Consider the following 14360-nt stretch of genomic DNA (forward strand, 5'->3'; position numbering starts at 1 on the left):
TACGAACGAAGTGCAGAAGTATCGTTGAGCAGGTGAAGAAGGTCAAAGACTTACTGCCAATAATCAACGAGTTAGGTGAGAATGGCAATATCAAATGATGGATTTTCCTTAATATCCTGTCAGACAACATTGTCATCCACTTAAAACGACACCTGCAATGTCGTCTTTACTTTTTCTCATTTGGGTTTGTGAGGCTCTTATTCGGAGTAATCATAACAAAAGTTGTTTCCGATAAAATAAATCGTATCCTTTAAAGGGGCTGTACAGTACTGGTTGATGTGGGGATTCATGTTTTGAACATTCCTAAGTGAGATAATGAGATTATGAAATGTGAAAGAGCATGTAATTTTAAGAAGGATTTAATGTTTATTTGATAAAAATTGGTTTTGAAATGGCCGAGATATCCAAAAAAGTGATAATGCTAGAAGGCGACAGGCCACAACTTTATTAGGATCTCTTTGTTTCACCTTGTTTTTGGATATCTCAGCCATTTCAAAACTGATTTTCATCAAATAAACTTTTGATACCCTTTAGAATTGCATGCTCTTTGACATCTCATAGAGTGGTTTCTGATCGAATATCTCGCAAAACGTTAACAGCTAAATCCTCACCTCGACCAGAACTGTACACACCCTTTTAGGTGTTTTTGTTTCTGGTCCCGTCTTGCAACGAACATGATTTTGTTTCATCTGTACTGGCATGAGTTTTTCCCTTTTTTGCGTATGCTCTCAACTTGTATTCATAAAAAGTAGCAATCTGATGATGGTGCAAAATATCCCTATACAGTAAAGTCATGTGAAGTAAACTGGATACATACTCCAACTCGTGAAAGGCACATCACACCATGCTATAGTTGTTTGGAGTGTATTTTTTCACAAATAGGCAAGCCCGTAGGGGCGGAAAGTGATAAATATGAGTTAAGAAACCAAATGGACGGCATCATTGGTACAGGTATGCTGCACACCATACTTTAAACCGCTATGTACGAAATTGTCTTTTGGACGACAATGTTTTCATCTTCTTTGTTAGTACGGCTGTGACTAAAGTGGCGGGAGTACTGGAAGTATGATTTCTTGTGATTCAGATTTGTCAAAGTGCGCTTTCTACAGTATTATTTCACTGTAATTGATATCATCTCTATAGCCATATTGTGTCTCAAGTCTTTCATCTCTTGTGTTGTTCGTCGCCAACAGAACTATCAGAACATGTTGCAGCCAATATCGAGCAAATTGACTGCACGGTCAGCTCCATTGATCATCAGCTCTCGAGGAAGAAAATGAAAGTTTCTATCTTTGGAGAGTAAGTACATAAATCCCACAACACGCAAAGAAGGTCTTGGAATATTTTAGAAATCTGAAAGACCTCTCTGACTACAGCGTAGGTATTACTTTTTTTAAGTAGTCACCTCGAAAAATCTGTTAGGTCTGTAACATTACAGCCGAGAGAGGTTCAAAACGTGTAATGGTCTTTTTAGCTGGCTAACAAGAGATTTGAATTTGATGAAAATCGAAAGCGCGATATTTCAATTACGTCCTGTCCACATTGCAAAAATGGATTTATCACCTCTTGGAAATGACCTCTTCATTTTTGTATAAAGCAAAATTTTTTGATTTAAAAAAAAGTGCCCGAATGTTTTACTCAAATCAATCAAATTATGCACCAAATGGCTGAATTTAACGAGATATAAAGAAAAAAAAATTGCAAGCTCCTCTCTGCGCCCCCTCGCTCCCTATACCGAAATCGGTAGTGGATCTAGCATTGCCTTCTGATGAAGATCTACGGAAAATGCATGTAGATCGATTGGTCTCTTTGCTATCATATCACACACACACACCAAAAAAAAAAAAGAAAAAAAAAGAAAAAAAGAAAAGAAAAGAAAACGGCAAACCAGTAATGCGTATGATAGAGCATGAACTACAGCATAGCATTATTATACACACACTTCCAGACTCGCTATATAGTTATAATTCACTTGTTTATTTGTATTTTTTTTTTTAAATTTGGATTACAATGGAGGCCAACAGTTTCCTATACTCATTGCCTTGTCAGGACAAGCAGCGGTAAGAGCACAACAGCTAACGCCCTCATCGGTAAGGACCTGTTACCTTCTGGCATGGCGGACACGACCAGCTGCTTCCTAGAACTACAAATCATGAAGGAGACGTTCTACAACAATTCTTACTTCGTTGTATGCGATGGAGTGGATGGCGTTGGAACAGAGCATCAGAAACACTTTCTGAATGAATCGGTATACGATCTCTCGATTCCACTGTAGTCATGTTGGTGCCCTAATTTTACATCTAATCCCGATTGATGTGGCTGACGTCACCATTTTTCGAAAGAGGGAAACATTTTCTAGTTGTTTTAATCCAATTGTTCATTGAAACGTTATTGCTATTTTGTTGGTTCAATGTAACACATTACATTAAAGACACCCTGGAGATGAATTGGTTTTCTTTTTCGAGAATATCATTAGCATAAAACTGGAAAAAAAAATCTTGCCAAAGATACAAATAATTCACTTGAAACTAATCACTATCCAATGCCGTTATCGCGTAAATCAGTGTTTCGAGGCTTCCGGCCTATTATTGTTTCCCAGATAATGCCACAAACAGAACCACAATATCATGATAGTTGTACGTGCATCAAAACCCTGTCCATATCAACTATAGAAGGTGAAAAATGTGAATCCGGGTCACATGAGGTGTGTGGGAAGGACTGAAAGTTTATATACAAACGCCTTTAAAGAGAGAGAGAGGAAGGTGCATTCCAACGTCTTTTGTTAAACATTGCAGTACTTTAGCAATGATTGACAGATGATGACATCTCAAGAATATTGGTTTGGAAGGATTTTTTTTTTTTGATGGGAGTTCCCAAGTAATCTGAAGAAAAATAGAAGAAAAAAATCAACATATTAACATGTGGATTGACAGCGATATTAGTCGAACACATTAGTGAAATTTTGAGTAAAATTGGACTATTCATTCAGAGGTTATGAATTTTTGACGTTTCAGTTCCATGATCGCTGGATGTGAAGACTAATATATCTTGTGATGTCATATGTGTACAACGACATTAAGAGAATATAATGAAAATTCAACATATTTTCACTTTTCTCGCAAAATAAAAGAGCACATGGCTTGCGTCTTCGAAAAGGCACATGGAGAGTAGTATTACCCTTAACATATATATCAGTTACAAGTTGAGAGAATGTGTACTTTTTTCAAGAAATGAAATTTTGTGGAATTCTCTTTATATTTTTCTTATGTCGTTCTATACGCATGTGGCATCATCGACTGTAGTCGTCTTCTCATCCAGCAGTGACTGGATAGAAGCTTTAAAAATTCATAACTTTTGAATGAATTGTTCGATTTTCCTCAAACTTTCACTGATGTGTTCTACTTATGTTGCCGCATTCTCTCAATCCACATGTATGATATGAAGGTGAACTTGTACTTTAATGAAGAAAAAAAAAAACCTATATCATAAAATGCAAAATGAATAATCTGGCAAGTCTATAAAAAAAACAAAAAAACCCAAAAAAACAAAATATCTAAAACGAAAGAATTGGGGAAAAAACACCACCACCACAACCCTGCTGTAAAGAACACAGTGTCCCACAGTGTGAGGACCACAGTATGAACACAATGTGAACACAATGTGAAATCTTTTCACACTGTTAAATTTGAGCGTTTTAACAGTGTGAACACATTGTGAATCATCAGTTCACAGTGTGACATAGAACATTACCATGAGCACACTCTGTGAAAACCAAATCACAGTGTGAAATCATCTCCACACTGTTAAATTCGAGCTTTTTCACATAGTCGACTATGTGACCACACTGTGGGACACTGTAGGACACCGTGTTCTTTTCAGTAGGGAAGAACAGCAACAACAGGGGGATTTGATGCTAGGCAACGGTGAAATTGATATTGTTTTGTGCATTTTTGTAGGGGATTGAACAACTGGAAGACATGTCCAACGCTGGAAGTGAGAGCTCCATTGGCGCATCCAAGATCATACGAATTTTCTTGAAGCCGCAGGACGTCAACGTATCCCTGCTGGCCCGAGATATTCAGATCATGGATTGGTAATTTGATATACCTAAATATACCACTAAAGTAGAGAACTTATTTATATATTTATTGTGGCATAATGTAGTACAGTTGTACTTGCAATTTCATAGCAATCGCGGACAAAATGTCTGGCGTATATCCAAGATATCAATTAGTTTATTCCGATAATTGAGCTTTCATACAGCAATATAACATATCAATGTTCCCCATATTCGCTTTACAATAACTCTCATCCATTTTGCACATCATTATAACAAAAACATACTGACAAATTACATTCAAAATAAAATGTATGAAACATAAAACACACAACAAGCTAAAGCTACACGCATTAATATACTTACCGTAATACGTAAATAGAAACGTTTACTTTACAAATGAACAAATCAATGCTATATCATACAAAGAGAGAGAGGGAGAGAGAAAAAAAAAACAGGATACAAATGGGTCAAATGTACAAAGATTTTTATGATTATTAAGTGTAAAAAAAGTAGCATAAATGTACGGAAATGGTTCCTGTCGTTGTCTCTTTACTCACACAATGCGTTATTTCATCCCTCGGTTTATCGGACCCTTTTCAATATTGGATCCAGCGGAACCTACAAGTGTAGGACTATTGGTCTCTCGGTCTGCAGTTATTCTCACAACTAATAAGTAAAAAAAATAAATAAATAAATACGTGAACACCGATCTTTAAATTCTGAGAGTTGCTTATCTCTTTGAAAATTGCTCATGGAATTATTTTTTCTTGACACTCTTTACGAAGTCCTGGAATATCGTCGTGCCGAGAGCTTGGGGACAAGGTCAAGAAGTTTTGCGCTGACTCAGATGTCCATATCTTCGTTGTCAGTTCTAAGGCTGTCATGTCAATAGAGGTAACTAATTTCTTTGTGTGTACGATTTCGTTCTGCTCAGATTAAAATTGTTTCATCTAATTCTTCAATCTTAATTCCTGGGTGCACTAAATTTCGAATACTGATATAACGTTACATGTTTACCTCATTGCAAACTTCGACCCTCATACAAAGAGAATGATGTAATATATTAATGAAGACAAACATAGGTATATCATTACACACATATACGATGACTCTATATGCACAACCCATAAGAGGCTTGGTATTGTGTAGTTTTGTTTTGGTTTTTTTTTCAATTAAGGGGATGGTATAGTAAATAGTTGAGGTGAGAATTCAGCTTTTAACTTTTAGTGTGATACTTTGAAAACATAAAAGCATACAATTTTTAGAGAATGCAAAGTTTTTTTCCTCAAAATTGGTTTTGAAATGGTTGAAATATCCAAAAACAAGTGAAAAAAGTGATCTTCATAAAAGGTGGGTCCCACCTTTCATCAGGATCGTTTTGTTTTGGATATCTCACCCATTTCAAAATCAATTTTCATCAAATAAACTTTGAATCCTTCATAGAATTGTAAGCTCTTTCATATTTCATAAGCAGTTTCTCATTATCTCAACAACAAAAAAAATCGTCATCAACAAATGCTGGAAACCTCAAATCCCTTTAAGGTTTGTCCAAAACTGACAAGGTTGTTAGCTCATCCTATTTCACAGGAGCATGAAGATGACAAGCTATTAATAGGTGAATGAATGCCACTGCCAGAAATACGTGCTATATGCCTGGCAAGCCATGTGTATATAAAAAAAAGGTTTAAATCTATGAACATTATATCGCCCAATCCAGGCAATGGACCACCTCCTTGAGGTCGGTAAAAGACTTCCAAAGCCAGACGTCATAATCGCGTTCACGCATTGGGATCTCTCAGTAAACGAACGACATCCAGAAAGGGTATGAAATTCAAAATGATATAGAGTGATGTTATGTAGGCCTACGTACATGCATAAGCTATTATCTACTGGACGTCCGCAGTTAAGCTTGAATAACTTATGATATTTCACAAAATAAAAGTACAAAGTAATGTATATTTCATGTGTGGCAAACTATATATAAATGTGTTTATATTGCATTGTATATTGTATGTATATACATTTGGTGAATAAATCGAATCAATTCAATTCATATCACATCAATGTCATTGTAATCACCTCTGTCAAGCTCTGTTCTTTTTAACCTCTGTCTGAGAAATTTGCGTTTGATAAACTGCGCAAGTGAATTCATAGTCATACATAACAACCAGCTAGAGGAAATTGATAATGACAAGCAGTCAACAGACCAAAAAAAAAAAAATAGACTATAGGAAGACAAAATAAGAGACGAATAAGGAACAAAATAGGCCTAATGTCATTTTAAAAGAAAAATGTAAAACCACGAATGCATATTAGGGACCCTTAAATCAAATAGCATAAGTGCGAACGAAACAATTGGCATTGAAGTTTTCTTACGCTCTCTACTGACATTGCTTGATCCTGCTGTTGTGAGTCATGTGTTATCAAGCAATAACTTCAATCAGACTCTGCAAAACTTTGCAGCAAGTGCAGAAGCTGCGAAATCACCCTCGAGACATCCTATAACGATAGTAATGATTAAGAACATTTGTATTTCGCAGCTACTATAATTATTGCAATAATATAGGCATTGCACGTACAATGTATTTCTCCTCTGCGCATAACGTATACATGAATTATAATGCAGGACGAAACCTTCTTATTGCAGGTGAAAGTTCGACACGTGGACAAAGCTTTTGAGCTGCTTAAAAAACTTGGAACGGTGGAAGAGCGAGAGGAGGCAGAACAGCGTTGTTTCTTCATATCAAGTACTGAGGCGAAGGACATAGCTGTAGACAATGAAAACGGTGAGTTTTACTATTTATGATTTACGCTACACATGACATACACACATCATAATAATACACCTAGTCCTAGACTTTCATAAAATATTGAGAGACGGTAGATTATTACGCTACCACTGCAAACTCTACAAAATGACCCCCCAAAACAACAACAAACAAACAAAAACAGACTGAAGTCATATATCAGTTGATTTTATTTTATTTTTTTCTTTGTCATTGACTACGAATATTGATGAAATAATTATGTGCAATTGTAAGTTCGGCAGATGTTAATGTGATGCCCCAAAGTGAAACGCCTTTAATGAAGAATGCCCTTGCAGTTGTAATTGTTCTTTGGTCGTCACATTTGTCATATCATTATAATCAGTGTGTGTTTTAATTTCCTCAGCATGCAAGATCAAAGGTTGGCAAGACAGACAAAACAGTTTTCAACATTTTGAGAGCAAAATCAAGGTTTGATTTGATTACCACTTTTTTAACGATCTCATCAATCTTTATCTTATTCACCTAATTTCAATGGCATTTCACACTAATTTTCTCTTTTTATCAAAAACCACCACGTATGGAAATGCAAATCAAATCGAAGCATAATTTTGACTCGGTTGAGTTTATATTTCCTCTAATGTCATGTATCTCTGACATTGATAGTGACATTATCAATGAATATCTTCTGTATTTCTATACATCTATGTTATACCCGTGTCTTGTACGTATGCATTCTTTGTATGTTCCCATGCGTTCTCGGTATAAAACAACACACGTATCCAGAAATGGACAATTAAAACGTATTGAATTGAAATGAAATGAATAATGCACCGTATAGAAAGAAAGATGTTCCTTAACTTCTTTATCAATATATATTGCATTCAGAATATAACGTCATTACACACACACATACACACACACACGCACGCACACACACCTACCTAAGAGTTATTGTTGTCTTACGTAAAATTGTAAGAGGCAAATGTATTAGGGGTAAAGAGTTAAAAAAAGTCAACGGGTATTACCAATTACCTCATAGCTACATGTGCTATCTTTTTTTTCTCTCTCTCTCTCTTTCATTTTACCTGTCTTTAATAACCTATTAGTTGTTGAAAATCTGTTGATGACATTTGGATCTTTGGCATTTCAACACACGAGAAATTTACACTGACATTTTCATATTTTTTTTAACGTTTTTACCTGGTAATAGACCGCCAATAATTCCAAATGCTCATTACTTTATTTGAGTAATCATTGTTATCATCGGTGCAAATCAGCACTTATACGTTTTATACCAACAAAATCAGAACGTTATATATAAATATATATATATATTTATATATATATATATATATATATATATATATATATAAAATGAGACCTCTGCAGATTTTGAAAAATAAGGTCATAAGTGACCGTACTGAATTTTATTGCAAACAGACAGCATACAAGGTACCAAGTACAATCCGATGGACAGTAATGTCACACTTGAGCAATCACGATTATGAACTTGATGTAATTTTATAGGAACGAGCGTCTGTCACAGGCGCGAAAGCGAAGCTTGAACTACACCGCCAAGCCCTTCAAAGCGCAGAGGAGAAATGGATATCGAGCACACGAGAGTTGCTGGAGGGCGCAAGAACGATGAGGTATGTCCTACTCTTTGATTATGCTCAATGTAAATGGTTGTCACTCTCACATTCTGGATTATTTCATTTCATTCATATCCATAATGCTTCCAAAATTGACGTAAATAAAAAATAAACATCATGGTTTACCAATGAAAGAGTAATGATGGATGCAAAAGATATACGAAGAAATATGTTTGCGTCTACAGATAAGCCAAATAATTTAATGAGAGGTCATATCAGTAAGATTAGGATGATAGGGCAAGTAATGGTATTTAAAGATGAAATCACTATTCAGGTTGAAACAAAATCGATATTGAAAGTGGGTTTTTATTTCAGAGTACAGTAGTCCAATTTCTAGTAACTTAGTCCAGTTGAATGCCGCACCAACACAGGCGAGCTATATCAAAGCAACAGAATGGATTTGACATACATTTTAGAGATATGAATCACAGTAGGATATATATATATATATATATATATATATATATATATATATATATATGTATATGTATATATATATATACATATATATATATATATATATATATATATATATATGATTTTACTCTATTTTTCAACGAGAGTGGGCAGCGGTGGGTGTACTGGCACGAGGGATAATGAGTCTAATTCTATAGGGTAATTCTAAAGGGTAATCCTATAGGTTCGGTGTAAAAATGGCAGAGGTAAAAATGCCATTTTTACCCCTGCCATTTTTACCACTGCCATTTTTACCCCTGCCATTTCTACCTCTGCCATTTTTACCCCTGCCATTTTTACCTCCGCCATTTTTACCTCTGCCATTTTTACCCCTGCCATTTTTACCTCTGCCATTTTTACCCCTGCCATTTTTACCTCTGCCATTTTTACCTCTGCCATTTCTACCTCTGCCATTTTTACCTCTGCCATTTTTACCTGGCACCAATCCTATATACTATAGAAGGATCATTTAATGCTCCTTTTGTTTTAACATTTTAGAAATATTCCAATCCCTCTGAATAATATGGCGACATTGTTCTCTTGAAAATAACTAACTTGAAACTCGCTTCCTGCAACAGGAAAGTGCAATGAGTGTGGAGTAGGTATACTATAATGTTCAGGAGGAATGCTACTCCATTGGCAATATCCACTGGAGGTGGTTTGGCGTGTGTGTCTTGGTCTCTCATATACAGTATGTTCCAGAAAAAATTACAATCAGATTTTCGCATTGATAACACCCAATATGATTAAATTGTCTAAAATGCTCCTTCAGGGTCTTAAAATATAACATTTTAGCTCTATTTTGCAGAAAAACCCATTCGATTTGGTTAAAGGGGTCACAGAGAAATGTGGAGTGTTGCAAAGCATGTCATGAGTCTGATTCTTCCAAGTTAAGCACTTCGATGATCTTGTGACTGTGTGAATACAATAGACAGAAATTGGAGGGAAGAGATTCCCGACATTGTCTACAAATTCCTCATTTCTCTTTGATCAGTGAAGGAAATCAAATGGGGTTTTCTGTAAGATGTGGGCAATGAGTTTTAGTTTCATACCCTGAATTTGTATTTAGATTGATTCGGTATTTTTACAGATATCATTTCGGAGGGTCCCGTTGTAATTTTTTCTTTTTTGGACATACGGTACAGGCCCTACTAGATATTTACGTTTGTTAATAAAGTGTTTTTATGTAAATGATACCATTTCTGTAATGGTGCAATGTCAGACTGTCGTACACTGTGACTTCTATTTTTGCTCGGGTGTAATGAACGCTATTAACAAAGTACTAGTACGCCTTACTGAACTAACTCCAATGCATTCTAAACCCTCATGATGTCTGGAAAGAACTCAGTATCTTACAGTGTATTCACAATGTGTTCACTTGTCAACTAAGGGAAAACACTCGAACACTCGATTATGAAGGTGATTTTACACTGTGATGTGTGTGTTGTTGTTTTTTTTTCAGAGAGAACTCATACAGGAATGTTGTTTTTCACACTGTGAATTGATGATTTACAAAGTGTTCACATTGCTAAATTTAACAGTGTGAAGAGATTTTACACTGCGTTCACAGTGTGATCACACCGTGTTTCATATTTTGTTTCACACTGTGGGACATTGTGTTCTTTCCGACAAGGGATTCAGTGGACTGGGGTTCTTCCGAGTAAAATCTGTTAGTGTGCTTTATGCACGATATAGATAACATACAACATCAGTGGTATAAATATTGTAGAAAAAAAAAAATCATTCATTGCCTTATTTCAGGGCGGCGAACAACGACACCATGAAGGCACTGACGGAAAAGAATGACGCTGTAGATGAACGACAACGAAAGTTTTATGACGAACATATGAAGACTCTACAGAATGAGTTACTTGAGGATTTGTCTCAAAAGGTGCTTTTGTTTTTCTTTGTTTCTTTTTTTTTACTATAATGTCAGGACCAATTCATCAAATTTACAGTACTGGTAGTAATACGGTGAACGGTTATGACAGAGTTTATGCTACTATACTGAAAAAATTTGCATTGCGTTAAGAGTCCTTTATCAAGCACCATGGACTAACTCTATTATTATCTCTGAGGTTCAGAGGATATCAAGACACCTTGCCAAGTCTTGTGAATGTACTATCAGATTTGCATATTAACTTTTCTTAGGCACATTCTATTTCTTGTCATTAACACTTCTTACGCCGATTCTTTTTACTTCACCGCGTCATCCTCATCCTTAGTTGACTTGTATTATACGCTTTATGTATATATTAACAAAGATGTAATCGCATGTACTTCTCATTTTCATATTATTGTACTTTGTCAAATTATGTTCTGCAAGTATTACTGGATTATCCTGTACATATGCAATGTATATAATTTCTTTGTTTATTTGATGGAAGTGAAAATAAAGTTGAATTGAAAATAAATTGAATCTGACCCACTCAGTGTTTCAATAATGTGTGCAGGGATTTTGGCCGCAAATTTCCACACCGTCATGGGAGAAAAATGACTTTTATCAAGAACTGAGGCAAGAGCAATACGCCTATAATGTACACGTACGAATATCTGCATGCACGCAAACTCAAGATTAAGTTGGAGCAAGGACCAATCTTTACACAAGACCGGAAACCTTGTAGCCCAATAAACTCTTTGGGTACCTATTAGCCAAGTACAACCTTTTGTTGCAATTTTTGAAAATACTTAACATGAAAAATGTTTGTGTTCCAGATTTTACAGCGTTACTACTCGGAGAAAAGGCGACTGCTTCATCTGGTGGAAGAACTGTCAAGGGATGGAGAATATGGCAACGTTAACGACTTACGGAAGAGAGCTGAGGTAGACGGCAAACTTTTGTACAGGGGTCGCGGAATCTGGAGGCTAGCACCTCTCCACCGCCGCCCCCCCCCCCCTCGCCCCCACCCCCACGCACATCCAAACACGCACACACATACACACACACAAAAGATGTCTCAAAAAGTGATAATAGAAATAAGAAACACAAGAAAATCAGTAACTTTTTGAGGGTTCCGCCAGGAGATTTTTCCCATTGAAAGGAGCATTTCCCCTTCACTAAACCATCTCAGCCAACATACTTTGGCAAGTGTTTGGTTAATAGCAAGAACGTGTTACATTAAAGTTCGAAATTCCAGCCTTCATTAATCTATTGCTTCCTTGAAACTGGTACGACAGATACTAGTACTTGATGCCAATTACCGAATCAATACATGTATCCAGGAACATCGAGTTAAGCATGCTAAATACCTATTGAAAGTGGCTTGTATCATCGGCTTTCGATCAAGTGAGGAGTGACTGAAATTTTTTCATGATGTTTGACTATATCGTATTATATCTCATATTTTATGGTCAATTAAAGGAGACTGCCCGTACATGGTTTGACGACTTGAAGACAGCGTTCCAATACGAAGTTCAACCTGTGTCGCAGGACTACGTCAATGACATCGCAGGTGAGAGAGAATGTAGCAGCGCTGCACTGTGGTCACTATGGTAACGACCTACGGCAGGTTGCCTGATATTGAATTCGTACTGTTTGTTATGATGAAGTGGGCACTGCATGATGTCACTCTACAATACAATCACCACAAGAATACTTGATGCTCCTAACTCGTCAAAAACTACTTATAAAAAAAGTATATTGTGATTTACAAATCAGTTGACTCTGCTAGTGGTCCACCGAGTACCAACCATAAATTAAATAATCGCATTACCTCTACTTAAGAATGCATTTCACCACTGATTCTACCACCATCACAATTAGCGCTGCACTTAATCAGAGTGGTGGAACTGCAGTGATATAACAGCAGCAAGAGCAGCACCAGTAGTACCATGAAACGAAGTAAGTTTAATGAGAAGTATAAGTACAATGTATATGCAAAATCCGGCTTTGACATTGATAAACTGCAGCAATAATGGTGATGTCTTTGTCATATCTTCCAGAGTGTTTTCACAAGGAATTTCTACCGCTGGTGGATGGACTACAGCAAATGCATCCTCAAGTTGCCGCATTCGAGCTGCATCTGAACCACGAGATTGCCGACAGCCTCGTTTCTACAATCCGTATGTTTACTTTAAAAAACACGTTGTTATAGTTCTCTAATTCGTTGTACTGATCATATATTTTCTTTTTTTCTTTCGTAATGGTGCGTTTTCCATTTCTTCTGTACTTCATGTGTTATGTCCTCAAATGTGTTGAGGACTGTTCATTAAACTATGCAATGATAAGTAACAAAACAATAAAGATATAACGAGTGATACGCGTTCAGACAATGTTGTCCCATTTAGGCTTATGGAGTTACTCTCGGAGTAGGCATGCTATAATCAATAAACATTTTTAGAAGTTGTATGGTATATCATTTTCCAAGGGTGTAAACATTGGATTTATCTCGACTTCATGAAATCTTGCTTTAAAACGGTTCCAGAGAATTTTTTTTTCAACTGCACATCCATGGAATGAATACAAGTCCGTCCTTTTGAATTAAGTCGTTTAAAGCGAAAATGGAGTTTCATTGAACATGTTGGGTGTAACGGAGACATTTGAAGAAATGACATAAGCAGTTTATTTGCATATAGATTTGTGTAATGCGTATATCAAAATATATTGAATTATTGAGTTTCTACATTTCTTACTTTAAGCAAGGTTTCAACGAAACTCCTCCTTTTTGAGTGGAGTTGAAGTGAGATGTTACTCCTCCTTTTTGTGTGGTTTTTGTTTAAAGATGTTACAACATTAATGTCTTCAACTTCACGAACTGACCTTTGAACTTAACCTTTGACCTCTTCAGAACCTGTAACCAAGTGTTGGTGCTGTTCCTCTTCTTCCGGGTTGTTTTCTTTCTGGAGAAAAGTGTTGATGCGTTTTGACGGAGAACTTCAGAAAAACTCACAATGGTCCAATGCACTTTTGAAGGATGTGAACTCGAAGACACAGGAATACCTTCGGGGGTAAGTGAACCAGTGGCACTAGTACCCCATTGCTCTTTGCAATTTACGCGTAATTTTCCTTTTGTCATAGGCATGCGATCGCACATGTACGTAAACATGAAAGTGCAAATGACAAGGGAACCATGCAGGTTTGTGGAATTTGGCACGTCCTTTCGTATAGAGATGAGGAAGTAAAGATGAGTTCATACGTATATGTAGCTTTATCACTTTTCTATAAAAAGCCCTCTTACCTCTGCCGAGGATTTAAGTAATTTGCTCTAAATGTTATGGAAACTTTATGGATCGTATAGTTTTGGTTGAGACGTAATTTCAGGTTTCTAACATTTTTTGGTGAGATAATGAGAAACCCCTTACGAAACATGAAAGAGCATGTAATTCTAGATGAGGAATTAAACGTGCATTTGTTGAATATTGGTTTTGAAATGGCTGAGATATCCAATAAAAAAGAGCGATTCTAATAAAGTGTGGGACCCACAC

The 14360-nt window shown here is 36.3% G+C and overlaps 1 protein-coding gene across 1 annotated transcript; it reads left to right on the forward strand.

The window, feature by feature from the left end:
* Nucleotides 1-929: 929 nt before the first annotated feature.
* LOC139728784 (transmembrane GTPase Marf-like) lies at nt 930-11737 on the forward strand. The gene is made up of 8 exons (XM_071639725.1): nt 930-951; nt 1194-1299; nt 2050-2248; nt 3957-4093; nt 4846-4954; nt 5778-5882; nt 6708-6846; nt 11652-11737. The coding sequence occupies exons 1-8, from the start codon at nt 930-932 to the stop codon at nt 11735-11737; spliced, it is 903 nt and encodes a 300-aa protein (XP_071495826.1).
* The last annotated feature ends 2623 nt before the right edge of the window (nt 11738-14360 follow it).

The sequence above is a fragment of the Diadema antillarum genome, unplaced genomic scaffold (assembly GCF_040938485.1).
Source record: "Diadema antillarum isolate AM-2024a unplaced genomic scaffold, OU_Dant_1.0 seq00000201_RagTag, whole genome shotgun sequence".
In the NCBI taxonomy this organism is placed as follows: domain Eukaryota; kingdom Metazoa; phylum Echinodermata; class Echinoidea; order Diadematoida; family Diadematidae; genus Diadema; species Diadema antillarum.